Source organism: Scleropages formosus, chromosome 9 (genome assembly GCF_900964775.1).
Source record: "Scleropages formosus chromosome 9, fSclFor1.1, whole genome shotgun sequence".
Taxonomy (NCBI): domain Eukaryota; kingdom Metazoa; phylum Chordata; class Actinopteri; order Osteoglossiformes; family Osteoglossidae; genus Scleropages; species Scleropages formosus.
This window is the reverse complement of record NC_041814.1, coordinates 3,857,916-3,875,762: the sequence shown is the minus strand read 5'-3', so window position 1 is coordinate 3,875,762 and position 17,847 is coordinate 3,857,916. Positions and strand designations below refer to the sequence as shown.

At 40.3% G+C, this 17,847-nt stretch overlaps 1 protein-coding gene across 3 annotated transcripts; it reads left to right on the top strand.

Moving 5' to 3' along the window:
• The first annotated feature begins 220 nt into the window (after positions 1-220).
• Positions 221-17,269, top strand: sh3gl1b (SH3-domain GRB2-like 1b). Of its 3 annotated transcripts, none has more exons than XM_018728339.2 (9): positions 221-425; positions 9,124-9,192; positions 10,200-10,272; positions 10,453-10,596; positions 11,080-11,213; positions 11,826-11,984; positions 12,093-12,196; positions 12,428-12,555; positions 14,590-14,783. In XM_018728339.2, the coding sequence occupies exons 1-9, from the start codon at positions 381-383 to the stop codon at positions 14,781-14,783; spliced, it is 1,050 nt and encodes a 349-aa protein (XP_018583855.1). In that variant the 5' UTR covers positions 221-380. The 3 variants fall into 3 exon arrangements, with proteins under 3 accessions (XP_018583855.1, XP_018583854.1, XP_018583856.1); XM_018728338.2 differs by lacking the exon at positions 221-425 and adding an exon at positions 8,554-8,597 and having other exon boundaries at positions 9,102-9,192; positions 14,590-17,269; XM_018728340.1 differs by lacking the exons at positions 221-425; positions 14,590-14,783 and adding exons at positions 8,554-8,597; positions 12,821-13,351 and having other exon boundaries at positions 9,102-9,192.
• Positions 17,270-17,847: the final 578 nt, after the last annotated feature.

The following is a 17,847-nucleotide window of genomic DNA, read 5'->3' as shown; positions in this document are numbered from 1 at the left end:
GCAAACTGCAATTTACTACCGGCCAAAAGAGTCATTTTGTCCCTAACAAACCGGCTTGCGGAGCGAATCAAGAGCCATATCGCCACCTGCCGGCGGAGCGGTCTAAGTGCACGTGGCCGAGCGCGAGACTGAGAAGCGCTCCTCCTTCCCCCGCTTCCAGCGTATGGAATGTGCGCGCGGCTGCGGCCGAACAGGAAGTCTTGGCGGGTGCCATGTAATATCCTGAGTGGGACGGAGAGGAGAGTGGCTGGCGGAGCGGCTACATGTCGATACTGCACAAGTTGTTAAACTGAAAAAGAGAAAAAAATCAGTTGTTGTTTTTCCCCCTTCTTCTTCCCTGGTAAAAGTACTCTGCGTGCTAAGGAGAGTCCGCTTCCAAGATGTCAGTAGCGGGCTTGAAGAAACAGTTTTACAAAGCGAGTCAGGTCAGCGAGCAACTTTGCTTTTCTGAGGCGACGAAGCTAACGGTCAGCTGCCGTGGCGTCGGGTCGCTTTCCTACCTTTAAAACCATTTCTGACACGTTAATAATACGATATCAAAATGTTTACTTGGACTGTTGTTCCGACTGCTGGCTAGTAGTGTTGCGTTCGGGCTGTCTAGTCGCTAAGCTACGTGGCTCTTCACTGGCTCTCAGTCTCAGTCACTTCATTTGAACTGCCCGTGCTTCCATTGTTTGGGTGACCAGTTGGCTACCAGCGCAAACTTGTACTATTTTTTTTTTTTACTATTAATACTTACTATAAAGGTTTTATTGGCACGAAGGTAAGGGCCAAGCAGCTAGCTCGACACACAGAGTCGGTCGTAGCCTAATAGCCACAGCCAGGTCTCTTTGTGTAAGTTGTTCTCCCTCAAATTTACCCTAGACTAGTACTACTTGACTTGCTTTACGCGTGCATTTTCATTTAACCTGCAGGATTTAGCACACACACACACGAAATGCAAATGAGCACGTATGTAAATGTGTGTGTGTGTGTGTAGTATATATATGCACACACATACATACAAATTCTGCGTGTGTGTTACAGTGTGTATTAATATTGCCGAACCCAAAGCATAATTTAATACAGAAGGAAGCTAACGCAGTGTCAGGTGTGATACACTTGCAGTTTACATTCTACACTGCAGTGTATTTAAAATATACTTAATTTAACTTGCATAGTTATATACTTTTTTATTTGCAGCATGTAGTTTCCATGCAATTTAACACATACACTTAATCCTTATGTGGGTTGTGCTTTGAATGTATTTAAACCACTGTGTTGGTGCCAGAAAAATTCCAGGGCACCCCTGAGCACTTCTCTCCCTTTTCATTATCATCCTGTTAGTCCATTGTGGAAAATTTCCCATAATTAAACTCTTAATGTTTTTTGTAACTTCAAGCTTTGCATCTGTTCTGTGTTAGGGTTCGGACAATGGGTGGTATTGCCGAAATATATCCTTCTCATGATACAGACCTTATTAACAGTATTACCCTCCTGCCAAGCTAAGGCCTCACTTAAATCTGAAGTGTATTTCTAGAGGTATATATGTTTTCATTTTAAGACCCATAATGATTATACCAAAAAGTATTTTTTTTTTTTTTAAATACCTCACTGAAGAAATTGGGAAATTGTGTATCATTTTGTGAAATGGTCATAAATTGCGAGTAAATCTATTGTTGAAAGTTTATAAGACTCACTAAAATATTTATTTGAAAATGAAGCGAACTTAGTTGCAGAAGTATTAAGCTGCCATGTATATTCCATAAGTTTATTGATACTTTGGTTTTCTACATCTGGGATGTATTAATGGCAGCAGGTGAGCTGTAAAATGTATTAGTTGAAAGTTAATGTACATTTTTTGCACCGTCTTGCATAGCTTGCATTCCATTTTTGCAGAAATGTCTACAGTGAAATGTTGCCACTGCATTCTCTGTGTTAATTCTAGAATCTAGCTGAGCAGAATTCCAGACATGTTTCATAATTCCCAAGTTCTGGAGGAGACAAAGATGTTTTTTAATGCTGCTGTGAATCTTGGACTATGTTGTCATGTTACATAATAAGTAACCAGCTAATGGTTAACATCCGTATCTCTCACTCATAATGACGTTTACAATTTATTTAGGATCGGAATGCAGTTTATCACATGGGATCGCCATGTTCATGAACATTGACAGTGTTTCGGATTTCCCAATAAGAAAAGAACATCAAGAATTAAGAACTGTTTTGTTTGTGAAACTGCCTGCTGAGGAAAAATTCTCAGGTTTCTGATAATTGTTAATGTTTTAGTCCACAGTAGTTTCCATTTAAAATAGTCAATAACATCACATTGCATATGTATTTAAAATAGCACAGACATCTGTGAACACAGTCTGTTTTGCACTTATTTCACATTCACAGTAGAGCAAAAAATATGAAAAATCTTGAACTGGAAAACAGTACCAAAATAAAACGTTGTTTTTGCTGAGTCACAAGCTAGAATCAGTGTGTAATTAGATACAGCTTCCTTTTGTCCATGCAAGTAAACTATCAGCTCTTTTGCAAGCCTTCTGTGGTCAGTTGTTCGTGTAGAAAAGGCCATAAACATTTGACTGGAGGTCCCAGGCTTGAGTTTCAAGACGTAATTCTTGCTGATGTACCGTTTACAGTGGTAGCTGTACCATTAAATGGGTCTTGTTTTTTGTGTAACAGTATATGTTACATATTTTATTATGCCTATCAATAACTGCTCGTCCTAGGTAAATTTGCAGTGCTGTAGAGCCTATCCCAGAAGCATGAGGTGCTAGGCTAGTCAGGCTACACCCTGGATGTCCCATCAGTCCATCATATGGTGGCCACCCAATCATATGCTGTGGACAATTTAAAGCCACCAATCTAACTAAATTGCGTGTCCTTGGAGTGTGGCAGGAAACCAAAACACGTAGGGGAAAAAAACACTTGTGAACATGTGGACTCCACACAGACTGAATGGATGTTGAAGCTAAGCCTGATTGAACAGTCTAGGAGTTATGAGGCATTCACACTACCCACAGTGCCACAATTTTTTAAATATTTGTTGAATTCCTGGAAGAGTCACTCAACTGTTGGGTTATTGTGCACCATATGGTTTTTAAGGAGTTCACTGTGACAATTTTACGAAACTGGTAAAAAGCTCTTCAAATATATCATCTTTATACAGGTGGTCCCTGATTTAGGATGGTTGAACACAATGATTTTTTTTCAACTTTACGATGGTGAGCTGGCAATAGACATTCAGTAGAAACTGTACTTTGAATTTTGAATTTTTCCCAGGCAAGCAAAACTCTCTCGCAATGCTGGGCAGCGGCAGTGGTTGGCATCTCCCAGTCTGTCACGCAGAGGTGTGTATTAAGTGTATTAAATGCATTTTTGACTTGGACCACCTGCATTGAGTAAAATCTCTGAAACTTTTGAGATTTCTTTCAATTTTGTAATTTGGCAATTTAAGCAAATTGCAAATCTGGAGACTAAAACTGTGGCAGATTTAAAAAAAATATATAATATTGAAGCAAGCTTAATATATATATATGTATATGAGACTGGTGTAAAAAATACATTTTTACAGAATGAAATCTGATTAATAAAATCCTAGTTTTACGAGCTGTGCTATATGTAGCAGCAATATTCCATAGTGTGCCAGTTGAACTCGCCCTTTGTCGTCATGAATGCAATAGTTACTTTCCTTTTCCAAAACCTGTTCCTCAGCTACCCGAGATTGACTTTGGTGATCTGCTTCAACATAAATTTATCTGCTGCATAAACATTGAGTTTGGAGGTCACCAGCTGGAGGTGTACAGTACATCTGGAAAAATAAATTTCCAATTTCCACTTGCACACTAAAACAACATTTTGTTAACAACATAAAAATGTGGCGGAAGATAATGGCGGGGAGGATTTTTAATTTCCAGGTAACTGCTATTTATATTCGATTAAAGCATAATTAATACCTTTAAATTTCACCTTTTAACGGAACACATTTTCCCCAGCTGTGGTGTTTAGATCATTATGAATCACATTCTCTTGTACAAGCTTTTGCTGCAGGTTAAAGTTTTTGATACATATTTGTGGATGCATCAAAGACCACTGAAATTCAGCTACAAATGACAACTAATGTCAGGCTTTCGTGGGCCAAATGGATTACATTTTTCTTTTGAGAGGGAAACAGAAATGTTTAGTTTGCTATTCATTTTACTCATTCATTAAGAGACACCCTGCTTCTATTTTCATGCTGTGTTATTGACTGCAGACATGAGACAGAGTTCGCTCTGTTGTTTGACAGTATGTGAATTGTTAAAGGTAATCTGATAACTGCTTGTTCACATGATGTGGACAGTTGTTCTGATTGCGTCACTTGACTCTTTTGAGGAATTAGGAAACTGGAATTCAGTTTTGGACAAGTTTCCTTGAGAAGAATATGAATATGTTTAGTGGCAAAGATATTGATTTTAACTATGGTGAAAAGTTAGTGGAAATGATGTGTAATAGCATTAGTAGGGTAAGAAATGTGCATGTGTTGCTCACTACTTTTTTGTTTAGTTGCTCTTTCCAGTTGAGAGTGTAAATAGAAGATGGTGATAGTTGTGCCTCTTGCTGTCTTAAAGTGTCCGGGGCAGCTACCCTCCTGACCTCCTCTGAGGAACAGATTCAATGGGGAGATGAAAAAGTAATGGATGGAGGCAAGATGTCAGTATTCAAAGAGTCATTTTAGAGGAAGGAAAGAGTGATGTTGGACCTGTGCTCTACAAACCTCAACACAAAGGAAATTAAAGGAGCAGCTTTCTCAGTCTGCTGGAGCTCACGTGAACAGCTGTGTTATTGTAAATGCATATGTAGTCAATGTGGTGGTTGCCCAAAAGTCATTCATTAGAAGTAATAAGTGTGCATGGATTCAAAGCCCAAACTAGTAACTTAAGTACATTGCAGTTATCCCTGGGATGGTTTCAATTCACTACCCATGCTGTTTAGAAAGGAGGTGCTCGTACATGTCCTGTTCAGTATGCTGCCATCCTGTTGTGCTGGCTAGTATAAAGGTCACACACTTAAGAGTTTTAGAGATGTGGATGAAGTTAATGTCAAATGTTGTTATATTCTGCTATATCAATCCAGTTTTGCACATATGCCCTCAAAGGTTATTGCTTTCAGCTACTAGCTTAACATTCAGACATCTCCAGTCTGCTACATGTCAGCTTCAAGTCATACTCTGTTTGGCCAGTATATAGCAAGCTTCAGAGCTCTCCATACGCAAGTAACAACCTTGAAGCTAGGCAAGAAGCTGACGTTAGTTAGGCTGTTTAATTTAGTGTGGCCTTTAACTACTGAGGAAGGAGGAAATCCCACACATTTCGCCAGTCCGTCAGGAAAAGATTTTGGGGATCCTGCTGTATGTATTTTGTTGACTTCCTGTAACTGAGGCATATATTCCACTTTTTTGTTTTTTAAAGAAGTTCATTGACTTCAGGAGTGGAAAAACTATATATATGAAAAGAATTGGAATGATTACTGCAGCCCCTTGCAGGAGGTACAAAATGGCATTGTTTTATTCTAATTGGTTAGTGTGTACTCCCTTCAAGCGGTGTGTAATGGCTACAGGCATGAAGGGATACTGGGTTTGGGATCAAGTATATGTCTGTCTGATTATTGCTTGTGTCACTGCCTCACCTTTATTTACTGACTGTCCTTGCTGGGTCTGTGATTTAAAACCTTCATGAACAATTCAGATGGTGACATTCTCACACAATGAGTGAACTCTTTGGCCTTTCTCCACTCACTGACCCTGGCTGCGGGAGCGGTGCAAGGTGACAGCTCTTATTTGTGTTGGTCAGGGGGCAGCTTTATGCCATCCTGTTTTTATGCAGAGCTCGTGAAGGCATCTGCTGCTTCAGTGCACATGTGCTATGTGAAGCAGTAACACCATGGAAAGAATCTGTGACTTTCTGGCATCATGATGGAGGCTGTGGACTCCCAGTTGTAATGTCTCACCCAGCAGTAACTGTTAGTCCTTCCACTTCCCACATCAGTATGTTTTATTATCAGAACCAACAGTTAGTTACTGCCTTTTTCACACTTTCTACCTTAATGGTTTGGAAGCCTCTTGCTCAGCTACAAACTGCTTTCTCACTTTCTTATTTATTTGAAACCCTAAAGGTTTCCTTCCAGTGTTAGTATGTAATTGTGTAAAAACTGCAGGAACTAATGAGTACTTGATTAATGAACAAGTTCTGGATAAGTTTCAGTAAAGCTGTTTTGAAGTAATTACTTCATTCTTCATTGGTTATTTAATTTCAGTCTTCATTTTACTTTCTGTTGTACGTGGAGTTTGCATACTTCATGTGGCTGCTAAATGGTCCAAATGTGTACCAAAATTCTGAAAATTAAAACACACCTGAATGTGAGTTAATATAAACACATGCAGTAATAGACAGAGCATTAAATTCTCCTCATTCACAGGGTTTTTTCTGTATTGTTGCCTGAAGGAAGCCGATGGCACATTGTAACCTGTCAATATCAACTTGATAGGATTGAACTTACAACCTTCATTAAAAACTGTCTCGTTTTTGCTGTTCTCCTGATGCGTTGCAGGATCAAATTAGAATAGACTGCATTTTTCTGTTATCTTGCTCTTTTTGATGTCTTTTTTTCACAAACATTTTGTGATTGGTTCACCTTTGTTAGCTTCAGAAAAAGAGAAATCCTGCTCACTCCTTCCTGAAACTGACTTTTTGTAATAAGTACATTGTATGACATGAGCAATTAAAATTTTGTACTGTATACACTTGAATACATTTTTTGATGATTTTATCCAAGATTTTACTTGAACATGCCAATAAAGTGTATAAAGGATACTTTATATTTTCATATTTTGTCACTTTGCAGGCAAGAACACTGCACTGGATAGAAAAGCAGTATCACTGTCTGTGTGTTGTTGTTTGTGGCATGCAGAACTGAGTGCAGTGTATTAAGAATATGCCGTTCACTAGCGGCTCTTTTGGATTTGCAAGTTCTTGAGAAAGGGAGAGATGGATGTCTTTATTGTTCAGAGCCAAAATGGGCAGCTGAAATAGTCATAAATCAAGTTTCTTGTTATGGTTGAAGGTCTCTACCAGTGTTTTCTGTTATTTTCAAAAAATATAATTAAGATGATAATGCAGAGTGCTGGTACTTTGAAAATTGACAGATTATCTGTTAAATGATAAAATTTGTCATTTACTGTTTGGGAGTGGGGGGGTGCGGTGGCGCAGTGGGTTGGACCGCAGTCCTGCTGTCCGGTGGGTCTGGGGTTCGAGTCCCGCTTGGGGTACCTTGCGACGGACTGGCGTCCCGTCCTGGGTGTGTCCCCTTCCCCCTCAGGCCTTACGCCCTGTGTTGCCGGGTAGGCTCCGGTTCCCCGTGACCCCGTAAGGGACAAGCGGTTCTGAAAATGTGTGTGTGTGTGTGTGTGTGTGTTTGGGAGTGGATTAAATGATCAGGTAGTTTTTCTTTTCATTGTGAAAAATAACACTTTAGTATCACTAGTCAAAAACTAGTCAATGTATGTGAACATTAATCTCAGTTGATATACTGGTTAAGGAAATTGATTTTTAACTGAAGGATGTTGATTTTAGTGCCAGCAATGTCCTGTCTGTTGTTGCTTTTTAAATTTTTGTTTTGAGTGAAATAATCTGGTAATCAGCAGCTTCAGTAGTTAAAGGTGTCTCAAAATATGCTCATATTTTGGTTAGTTCCTGTATTGCAACTGACTTTACTTATTGGATATTGGAATTTTCCACCCCTACTAAGTGAGGGCATTCTTTTGTAAACTTTATCCTTTAAATTGGTATGTAGAAAACAGTGTACTACTGCTTTTATGTTTTCAGTTTTCAAAGTTAAAGCAAATGTGTTGGTATACCCATTAAATGGTGGTGATTTGAGCCCTGTGTGGTTGTGGAGACAGCTGTGTTAACTTCTGCTTTGCCTTACGCAGTTGGGTGGGTGTGTATGCATGTCTGGGGAGATGAAAAATGAACATGTGTTTAGCATTACATTTAAATCATCATATTATCATGTGCACAACAGGGAGTATGAAATCCCTGTATGCTACAATAGTGGCTCCAGAAAACATATTTTTAAAATATGGAGTAACCACAGTATAGATTTCAGTGCAATAAGCCTGTGTAGATGAAAGGGAAACTCTGAAGCGAAAGGAGGTGCAGAAGAGAGCAGTAATGGAAATCCTGCAAAGGAGAATGGAAGGCGCTCTACTTTACACTGTTACTTAGTGGGGGAGGGAGGCCAGGGTGAAGTTATTTAACACGTGTACAGTTCTCAAAATGCTGGCTTCTAAAACTTTCCACTGGGTGGAGATGCAGCTGTGTGTGTGTGTGTGTGTGTGTGTGTGTGTGTGTGTGTGTGTGTGTGAGAGAGAGACGGGGAGAGTGACTGGACAATTCAAGTGTGCCACATTTTAATGTAATTTTTGGTGGTATTATTTTCATAAGGTTTTTTTCACAATGATCCTTCACATTGAGCAGTTAAAAATATCTGACGTGGCACAAGGAGATTCCCTCGTTGTGTAGCCAGGTCCTGTTGGCAGCAATGGTTTTGTCACAGAGCAGTCCACACAGGTATTCATAGTACAACTTGTGGTGGTTGGATTAAAAAAAAACATATAAGGAGGTGGCAGTAAGGGACATTTTCAGGAAAACAGTCACCCCACATGCCTTTGCCTAGTCTGTCCCTTGATTTTTCTAAAATATCAGCTTAGATATGTGTAGGCTTTCTCTGTTCCTAGCAATTTACATTTGATAGTGTGTGCGTATGCACACAGAATGGGAACAGCAACATTTATTTGCCAAATAGCATCACAGTCTCTTCTGCAGGAAACAGGAGTTAGAGCTCTCTATTTGTATTTTAATTTTTTTTCTGCCACTGTAAACATGCCTTGCTTTACCAGATGGAGCCATAAGGAGTCAAACATTGTTTACCTTCTAAATTAAATCTTGAAACATGACTGTATTGTCAGCGGCCTTACACAAAAATAAATTTAACTACATAGATGTCAAGTTCTTTGCAGTTTGCATAAATAATTTCAGTTTTTACCACACTTTCTCAAATTGAAATGTTTTCAGTGTTCCTATTGTTTGTGTGCAGATGGTGAGTGAGAAGGTTGGAGGTGCAGAAGGAACAAAACTAGATGAAGACTTCAAAGAATTGGAACGGGTAAGCATGATGGTGTTTTCGGGAGACGTTTCTCCACCCCAGTGACACCACTATGATATTCAATTTGCAGAGAACAGCAAGTAGTCATACCACACATCGTTTTCAGTGGGCAGTGTGATTCAAACAGCCCCCTTGTCCTTATGGAGCAGCCGGTAGCACAGTGGTTAGAGCTGCAGCCTTTGGATGTGGCAGTGAAAGAGATATCTTTATTAATCTTTCATTGATTGTGGCATACTGGTTGGATTTACTGACAAGTCATGGGCGGTAGACAGCACAGTGGTTTGTGGTACTGTTGAAACTGCTGTCGTATTTATCAATACTTTCTGCATGTGAAATTCAAGCGAGAGAATTGCAAGAAAGTGAGAGTCCCATTCATTTACTCCAGTCATCTTTATTCTTCCTGTTCTGTAGAATCTTTTTAAATTTTTTCATTTTCTCTTTTTGGTCAGTCATTCACAGGCAGCAGTACATTGAATTTCACACTTTTTCTGAATTACAATGGATTATTAAAGCTGTGATTGGTAAACGAGTTCCGGTTCTCATTAACATACCAAATATAATCAGATTGAATTCATTACACAAATACAGCCATGCTTCCGTTGTGCCACTTCATAAATACTTTTAATTTGGTTGTTTAGTATATTTTGAAGTTTGGGTAATGTCCTTTGAGAATGTTTTGTACTATACAGTCAATCACAGAACTTCGTTATGCACTTTATTTGGTTCTCTAATTTCTACAGATTAATGAACAGTCCCATCCTAGTGATTTTCACTTGACCCACATTCCTCTGTCCAATAGTTCTACAGAACTTAAACCTGTACAAACATATTGGCTGTAAATGCAAAGGAACTTGTATATATTTTGATCTCCAGGACTTCATTTGTTCCACATAAAATCTATAGAAGTTCAGCTATTGGAATTTCCCCACAGATGTGACAGTACTGTTTATATATCTGTTTGTATAAGCTTTAATGTTCATTTGGTCAACTTGCTCTGTGTTTTGTAGAAAGTAGATGTGACTAACAAAGCTGTTGTAGAGGTTATCTCCAAAACCTCTGAATATCTGCAGCCCAACCCAGGTAAGTGACTGGGGGGGGGGTTATGTGTTTTCATACTGAGTCAAATAGCTTGCCAGTGAAACGTAATGGTACAGCTTGCTTCTCTGGTATTTAAGTTCCTCCTTAAAATAATGCTGTGCACTGGGCTTTTTAAATACACATGCATTCTTTTTACCTGTTTGTGCATCTCTTTTCCCCTAGCATCCCGTGCAAAGCTGTCCATGCTGAACACAATGTCAAAGATCCGTGGGCAGGTGAAGAGCCCAGGGTACCCTCAGGCTGAGGGGCTACTGGGAGAGTGCATGGGAAAATACGGTCGAGATCTTGGCGAAGACACCAACTTTGGTGTGTATGTGTGCTTGTGCATCTTGTCCTGAAGGCATGTTTCGATTTTTAAAGTCTGCTTTGTACTGTGTGTGCACCACTAAAATTTTGATTCCAGTCTGCCTCAGTATAATATGTGTTATGATGAATGATGCTGACATGTTTACATTTACATTTATTCATTTAGCTGATGCTTTTCTCCAAAGCAACTTAATGTTAATATGTTTACAAGTATTCGCCCAGTTAAACATTTTTTCCATTTTAGCCATTTTTGAACTTGGGCACTTACCATATAACTTAATTACTTTGTCTAAGTACACAGTTTTCGTATCATTTTTGATTGTGGAGATCAGACCTAAATTGCTGCTTTTCTCTTCTGCCCATCCTTTTAAAGAATGGAAAGCTCTGTAAATATGTGTGTTGTGACGTGTGACTTGTCAGCATATTCCATTCCATTAGGGGTGGTAAAATGCTCACTAGTTGGCTTCCTCAACTGTGTTGCAGGTAACGCTCTTCTGGATGCTGGAGAAGCCATGAAGAGGCTGGCAGAGGTGAAAGACTCACTTGACATAGATGTCAAACAGAACTTCATCGATCCTTTGCAAAGCTTGTGTGATAAGGACCTGAGAGAGATCCAGGTACACAGTGGTTGATGTTGAAAATGGCCTGTTCTAGCGCTAATGGTGTAATTGTCGAATCCTTCAGTGTCAGTTTAGTTGGTTCAACACAGATACAATTGCGTCCCCAGTGAGGACTCTGCAATGTTGTAGCAAAATGGCCTTCACAAAGGGCTCTTTTTCTTCAGAGTAATTGACCAACTCTGTTTCTGCAGGATTGCAGTCCAGCAGGTTTTCAGAATTGCTTTTAATAAGTAACTGATTAACACTTAAAACTTCAAAGACTAGTTTTCCAGATAGAGAAGCCTTTTCATCCCAATACTAAAAACACATTGTGGTTTAGTCCATGACTTAATTAAGGTGTTGGAAACAAAGGTATTGTTCTCTGTCATATGTGTCGCTTTGGAGAAAGGCATCTGCTAAATGACTCGGTGTAAATGTAAAAAGAATAAATGATTCCCCCCCCAATAACTAAATAAAATAATTATAGTTGATGCAAAAACCAGCATTCCCAGCAGCCATGGGTGGGGAAAAAGTGTTGGCCACCCCTACTTAGAGCATTTTATTTATTAATGCAATGAAAACCAGGGACAAAGCTGCTTGTCAAAAAATGTCTTGTATATTTCCTGTCAGCACCATCTAAAGAAGCTGGAAGGACGGCGCTTAGACTATGACTACAAGAAGAAACGCCAGGGTAAGATTGCAGATGAGGAGATCCGACAGGCTCTAGAGAAGTTCCACGAGTCCAAGGAGGTAGCGGAAATCAGCATGTACAACCTGCTGGAGACTGACGTGAGTGCTGCAACTCCTGTGTTGGCTGGCTTCTGAACTTATATGGTCAGTATATATTCCCTGCTGCAGTGTTGTGTGTACAATGTTGAGCCCTGACTGTGTGTGCAGATTGAGCAGGTGAGTCAGCTGTCCTCCTTGGTTGAGTCCCAGCTACAGTACCACAGGCAGGCTGTGCAGATCCTTGAGGAACTCTCTGACAAACTGAAGGACCGGTCAGTACTGTCTGAAATTAAACATCTGTTCAAAATCACTGTAGTCTCTCTGACATGCACAATAATTGAATTTCATATAATACCCTTTTAATTCTGAGCTCTAATTTGCATGATAATCATTGCACTGTAAGTGCATTATTCATTTGAATTCCGTAGGATGGTGACAAAGTAGATACTTTCTCTGGCTGCTGTTATGTGGGCTGAAGGCTGTGCTGATGTGCTCTTTGACAGGATGAGTGAGGCACAGTCACGCCCACGTCGGGAATACACCCCCAAACCCAAGCCAGCCTTTGATTATGCTGACGACCAGTCGAATGGTGGTTTTACCCATTCTGCAGCTCCACCGACTCGCACCTCAGGTAAAACTTGGACATGCATTACCTTTCTACTCAACGCTGACTGATACATTGTTCCCTTTGACTTATTAAATTAAAGAATTTCTCTTCCAGCTCCTACTTGACAGTGAACCAGTTTCTGTCAATGAATCTGTGGAGTTTTTGACTACTGAACTGGCAATGTGGTTAAACTGCCTTTGCACTTGTATATTTTTCTACCACTTGTAAAGTTTAGTTGATTGTGCCAAAGTGATTTTCTGAAGTCATTTTCTTCTTGTGACATTATCAGACTCCTCCTTCCGCTCCTGCAGCGTGTCCTCTAGAAAGTCCAGATTCCGTGAGTTTGTGTGCACGTGTTCCCGTTTGTGAGCGTTGAGGCAGTGTGGGATGGGGGTGGGTAAAAACTATCTTATTATAGACATTCAGTTGCAGCAAAAACTTAATATTGTACAGGACATAATGTGGCGGTCACAGTACAATTGTAATTGTCTTCATTAATTTCATGCTGTACAAGAGGTTTCACTGGCTTGAAAGTGAAGTTATTTCATATTCTTACCTCTGAGGTCCCAGCTAATTGATACAGGCTTTACATGTAGTGCTGCTAAATTAAAGATCCTTCATTCTTCTAATGTTCATATAAACCATACTGATTGGTCCCGAAATTCCGCTTTAACCAAAATGTGACATCTGTTATCCAAAGTAGTTTTAATAAGAAAAATGCTTGTACCCATATCTTGCTTTCCCTTCCCTTTAAGTCCTTATTTTTGTCATTTTATGGAACAGTTCTTTTGTTTAAACATAAATATTGTATACAGTATTTAAGTTTGCTCTGTATGAGTATACAGGGACAGCTGGTAACATAGTTGTTAGAGCTGCTGCCTTTGGACCTAAAGGTTATAGGTTCAAATCCCACCCCCCAACAGTCATACCCTAGAGCAAGGTACTTACCCTGAATTGCTCCGGGGGGGAATAAAAGATCCAGCTATAGTAATAGGTAATTGTAGGGATCTTAACATTATAAGTTGCTTTGGAAAAAAGCATCAGCTAAATGAATACATGTAAATGTATGTAATTTAAAAATTAATAAAATAAGGAAATGGTTAAGAGTTCAGTGCAGACTGAACAAGATGTGAAGATGTGAGGTGGTTGATTTCAATACAGCAGATACACTGGGGTTAGATTGCTGTGTGTGTGACTGGTCTGTGCTGATAGTGAAAGTGTGCAGTGGTGGTAGGGCATGGTGTGTGGCATCCTAACTCAGACACTCTGCCTCTCCAGCTTGTGTATTGTGCCACTCCACCTCAGCTTCACAGCTGGAGAAGGCCAGAAGTCTGCTTAAAGCTGGACCAGAGGCACCCAGACCATCTGCTCCCACTCTAACCCACTCAGTTTCTCAATTCCAAACTAATCTACAGCTTGAAGACCACAGATACTAATATTGCTGAACCCCTGGACCTGTCCAGGCACTGACCCAGACTCCCTGTGACAGGAACTGGGTGTAGGCAGATTTGTGCTCCTTCCTGCTGTAAGCCAACACTCAACTTCCCCTGCCTCTGTCTGCCTCACAGGGAAAGCAGAATATGTACCCTCAAAAGAGGGGAAAATGAGAACATCAGCAGCTCCGTAGAGTTTTGCAACCTGTGGAACTCCACTGTTCACCCTTAATTTATTTAACAGGCAGAGAAAGACAGGCTTCAGAATGGGACATCAATCTATCATTTGTGTGTACAGGTTTCTTTTTTTGGCCTTTCTTCGGTCTGACATCAGGGTCTCATTCTTGGGGGCTCCGTTTGAGTGTCAGTAACACCTAGATTTCCTAGAGACCTCCTCCCACTCTTGCATGGTTGCAGAGTTTCCAGTTATCCTCCAGGTGCTCAGGCCTGGAATAGAGATTAAGGATTCTCCACAGGAGTGGGAGCTGCTGGAGGATCTCAGAAGTTGCCAACTCATGAACTCTTTGTATTTGGGGCTGTTTGTGGTCTTACCCCTGCTACCTTCACCCCCCCCCCATTTCCCCCACTGTTCATCCATCTTCAACCAATCCCTTTTCTCCCACAGGTGCAGAGCAGCCCTGCTGTAAGGCTCTGTATGACTTTGAGCCAGAGAATGAGGGTGAGCTGGGCTTCCGCGAAGGTGACATCATCACACTCACTAGTCAGATTGATGAGAACTGGTACGAGGGTATGCTGCGTGGCCAGTCGGGTTTCTTCCCACTCAACTATGTGGAGGTTATCGTTCCCCTGTCACACTAAAGCAAGAGGAACAGTGGGGCGGGGGGCGGGATTGGAAGGAGGAGCCAGTACAGAGCCACTGTGTGAGATCCCTGTATCCCCATGTTCATTGTCATTTTATTAGACATTTACCTGTACACTATGATGTGTTGACCTTTAGACAGAGGGAAATGTAGAATGTTTGTTTTCACATTCCAGTTTGGCAGGGGTGAAATGCAAGTTACAGATTGCACCAAACAAAACCATGATGGCCAGGATAACTTGTCACAGCTCACCAAGAGTGTTTTCACTGGATGAGTCCAGTGCAGTCAGAATGTATATCTTGACTGCATAGTGTACATGTTCACTGAAGCCCTGAGAGATTAGTACTGCAGTGCTCTCTAGTCTCCAGAATCCAGTGCTAAGCCTTTAATGAAGAACTACAGTTGCTTAGACTTCTACTTTTCAGGCTTATTCCCTCCTGCAAGCCTAACACAGTAACAGTGACACTGATAATGCAGTACCCAAATATTTTCCCACAAAAACCTAAATGACATTTTGGCACTGTTTGCCAGCCTGGTGACTTTACTCAGTGTTTTGGTGTTTTCCATGTGTTCTGTATTTCGCTTTGCAAAAGCATCCATCACTTTTATATAATTAACTGTTAAAGCACCATGATCTTTGTATGAAACAAACATGCAAAGGGCACTCCAGTGAAGAGCCTTCCATTTCATCTTACTGCACAAATATAGAAGAGTGGTCTCCAGCCAGGCAAAGGATTCCCTCTTGGCCTGTGTGCTACAACTGTGATGCTCCAGTTAATGGAAATAATGAAATTCCCCATGCCCAAACCCTTTCTTGGAGACTGGCAGTACTTTAAGGCAAGCAGAGTATGACAGTCTGCTACCTGCAAGTATGGTCTTGCTACCCTACATGTTTCAACATGTCTGTGTATCTGTGTGCACCCTTCTTTGCCTGCCTTGTCTGGAAAAACAGATGAGTGACACTTTGAACAAGTTAGATTCATGTGCTTTGTTTGGACTGTTTTTTGTGTTATAATGTTGGTGTCAAACAGGCAGCACTGCTGGCAGTGGCTCTGCAGATGTTTGTGTTTTTGTGTGTCAGCCTGCATTTCTGTGATTAGTCAAGTTCCTGCTGTCAAGGGACACAGTCTACTTTTTTTCTGTCAAACCAGTTTAACCATTCACTATCAACTGTACTGCACACATTACCCATTCACCCAGCTTTGGAACTGGACTTGGTGCCAGTGGCAGTAGGTAATGAAAGTCCTAAAGGTGTAAGATTATTCACAGCAGCGGTGTCAAACTCAGTTTCTGTGAGACTGCTTGCAAGTTTTCCTCCACCTTCCTTCTTCAGCCAGTTAATTAGGTATGTCATTTTGATATGAATTTTAAAATATCTGGCTGTTTCACTGAGTTAGTATATTAGCATGTTTCAGTGCTGTTTTGGGGAGACACTTCCATAAAAATAATAGATAAAATTAACTCCTAATTTGAACTAGTATACTGAGGGTGAATTAGCATGATCACCAATTTAACAGGCCTACCAGAAATGGTGGCCTCAACCTTGGTTTGCTATAGTATCAGTGCTTTGGAAAGTGCTGAGAAAGCCTGGTCCTCTGTTTCAAACAGAATGTACAGCAGGGAAAAGGGAGTGCTGGTCTCTGGAATGACAAATAACCTGGGATGTCTACATGCCTTAGATCTGATAGGGGCTTTAAGAGCAGTTATAACAAGTGCATTAATTCATCCTCGTGTTCTTTGGTGGTGTCAAAAAACTAGTGGAAATGATGATCAGTAACTGCTTATCCTAAAACAGTGTTGTGGAATGGATTGAGTAAATCAGTTCAGTCCTCCCCCCCTCCCCCAAAGGGAAGAGGACAGACCCCTGCACTTCCCTCACTTTTTTTTAGCATAACTGCCAAAACAATTTAAAATGTTAACAGTTCGTATTACAAAACATGTTTACATGCATTAAAAGTTGTGATTTTTTTTTTTTTTTTTTTACTCCATATGTAGAGGTGAAGAAAGTGTTGTGGTGTACACTTAAACTCCAGTGAGACACCCACCACTGCAGGGGGCAGTAGTAGTGCTTCAAAAGATATTAACAGGATAAAAAGTCATCATTAAATCTGTTTACCTTCTTTTTGTACAAAGGGCTCCGTTTAATTCTCAGCCTTTGACACTTGCTCTGTGTAAGCATGTATGCATGTAAGCACAGATGGTATCATTACACTACAATTTTAAAAAGGGTAATTTCTGTAATTGTATGAGAAACCCAGTCTTTTCATAAACTGCATTAATCTGCTTCTTAATGGTATTTAATATACAAAGTCATACATTTTATATGAAATTGTGATACTCTGCACGTAGCTTTAAATTCTTGCTTGTTAAAATGCTCCAGGTAGATTTTAAGGTTTAATACAAAACTAAATGGCAATTTTCCATTATGTATTATCTATTTTGCATCCTGATTTTGTCTTTAAATAAATACAGAATTAAAAGTGATTCCTCTTGCTTAATTTATATATTTAACAGCTGTTAATGGTTGGGATACATTTGGGGGTCCTCTGTTAAATCATGTCTATACAACTAGGGGTCATGGGTGTTTGCATGCATTTCTGCTTAAGAGCCTTGACTTGTAAAAAAATAAGTGGAAGCCCCCAAATGGATGGTGACAAGTGTGTGCCATGTTCCTTGCAGGGGCAGACTAACTTTCTCTCAGTGCCTTCAGCGTCAACTTCAAGCTGTAACTGAACCACTGTGGTGGTAGCACTGACATAAACATTTGCCAGACTTTGATCATTACAGTGGCAGGGTGTGCTTGTTGTTCAGCCCCCATCAAGGAATCAGTTGCACTTGATTTAGGGCATAATTTTAATTTTTACATTTTAAACAAAAAAAAATCTTATCAGTTCAACTCCGATCAGAAAGGCACAGCTGTCTCATGCTTTAATATGCATCAAAGTCCCAGATGGATCCTGATTAGGTTTAGGCTGGAACAGATGCCTGTGTATCCCATCAGGTACAACAAGTTGGTGACAAGCATGCTGTTCTCTGCAGGTTGGGTACAGGCCTAAGCTACT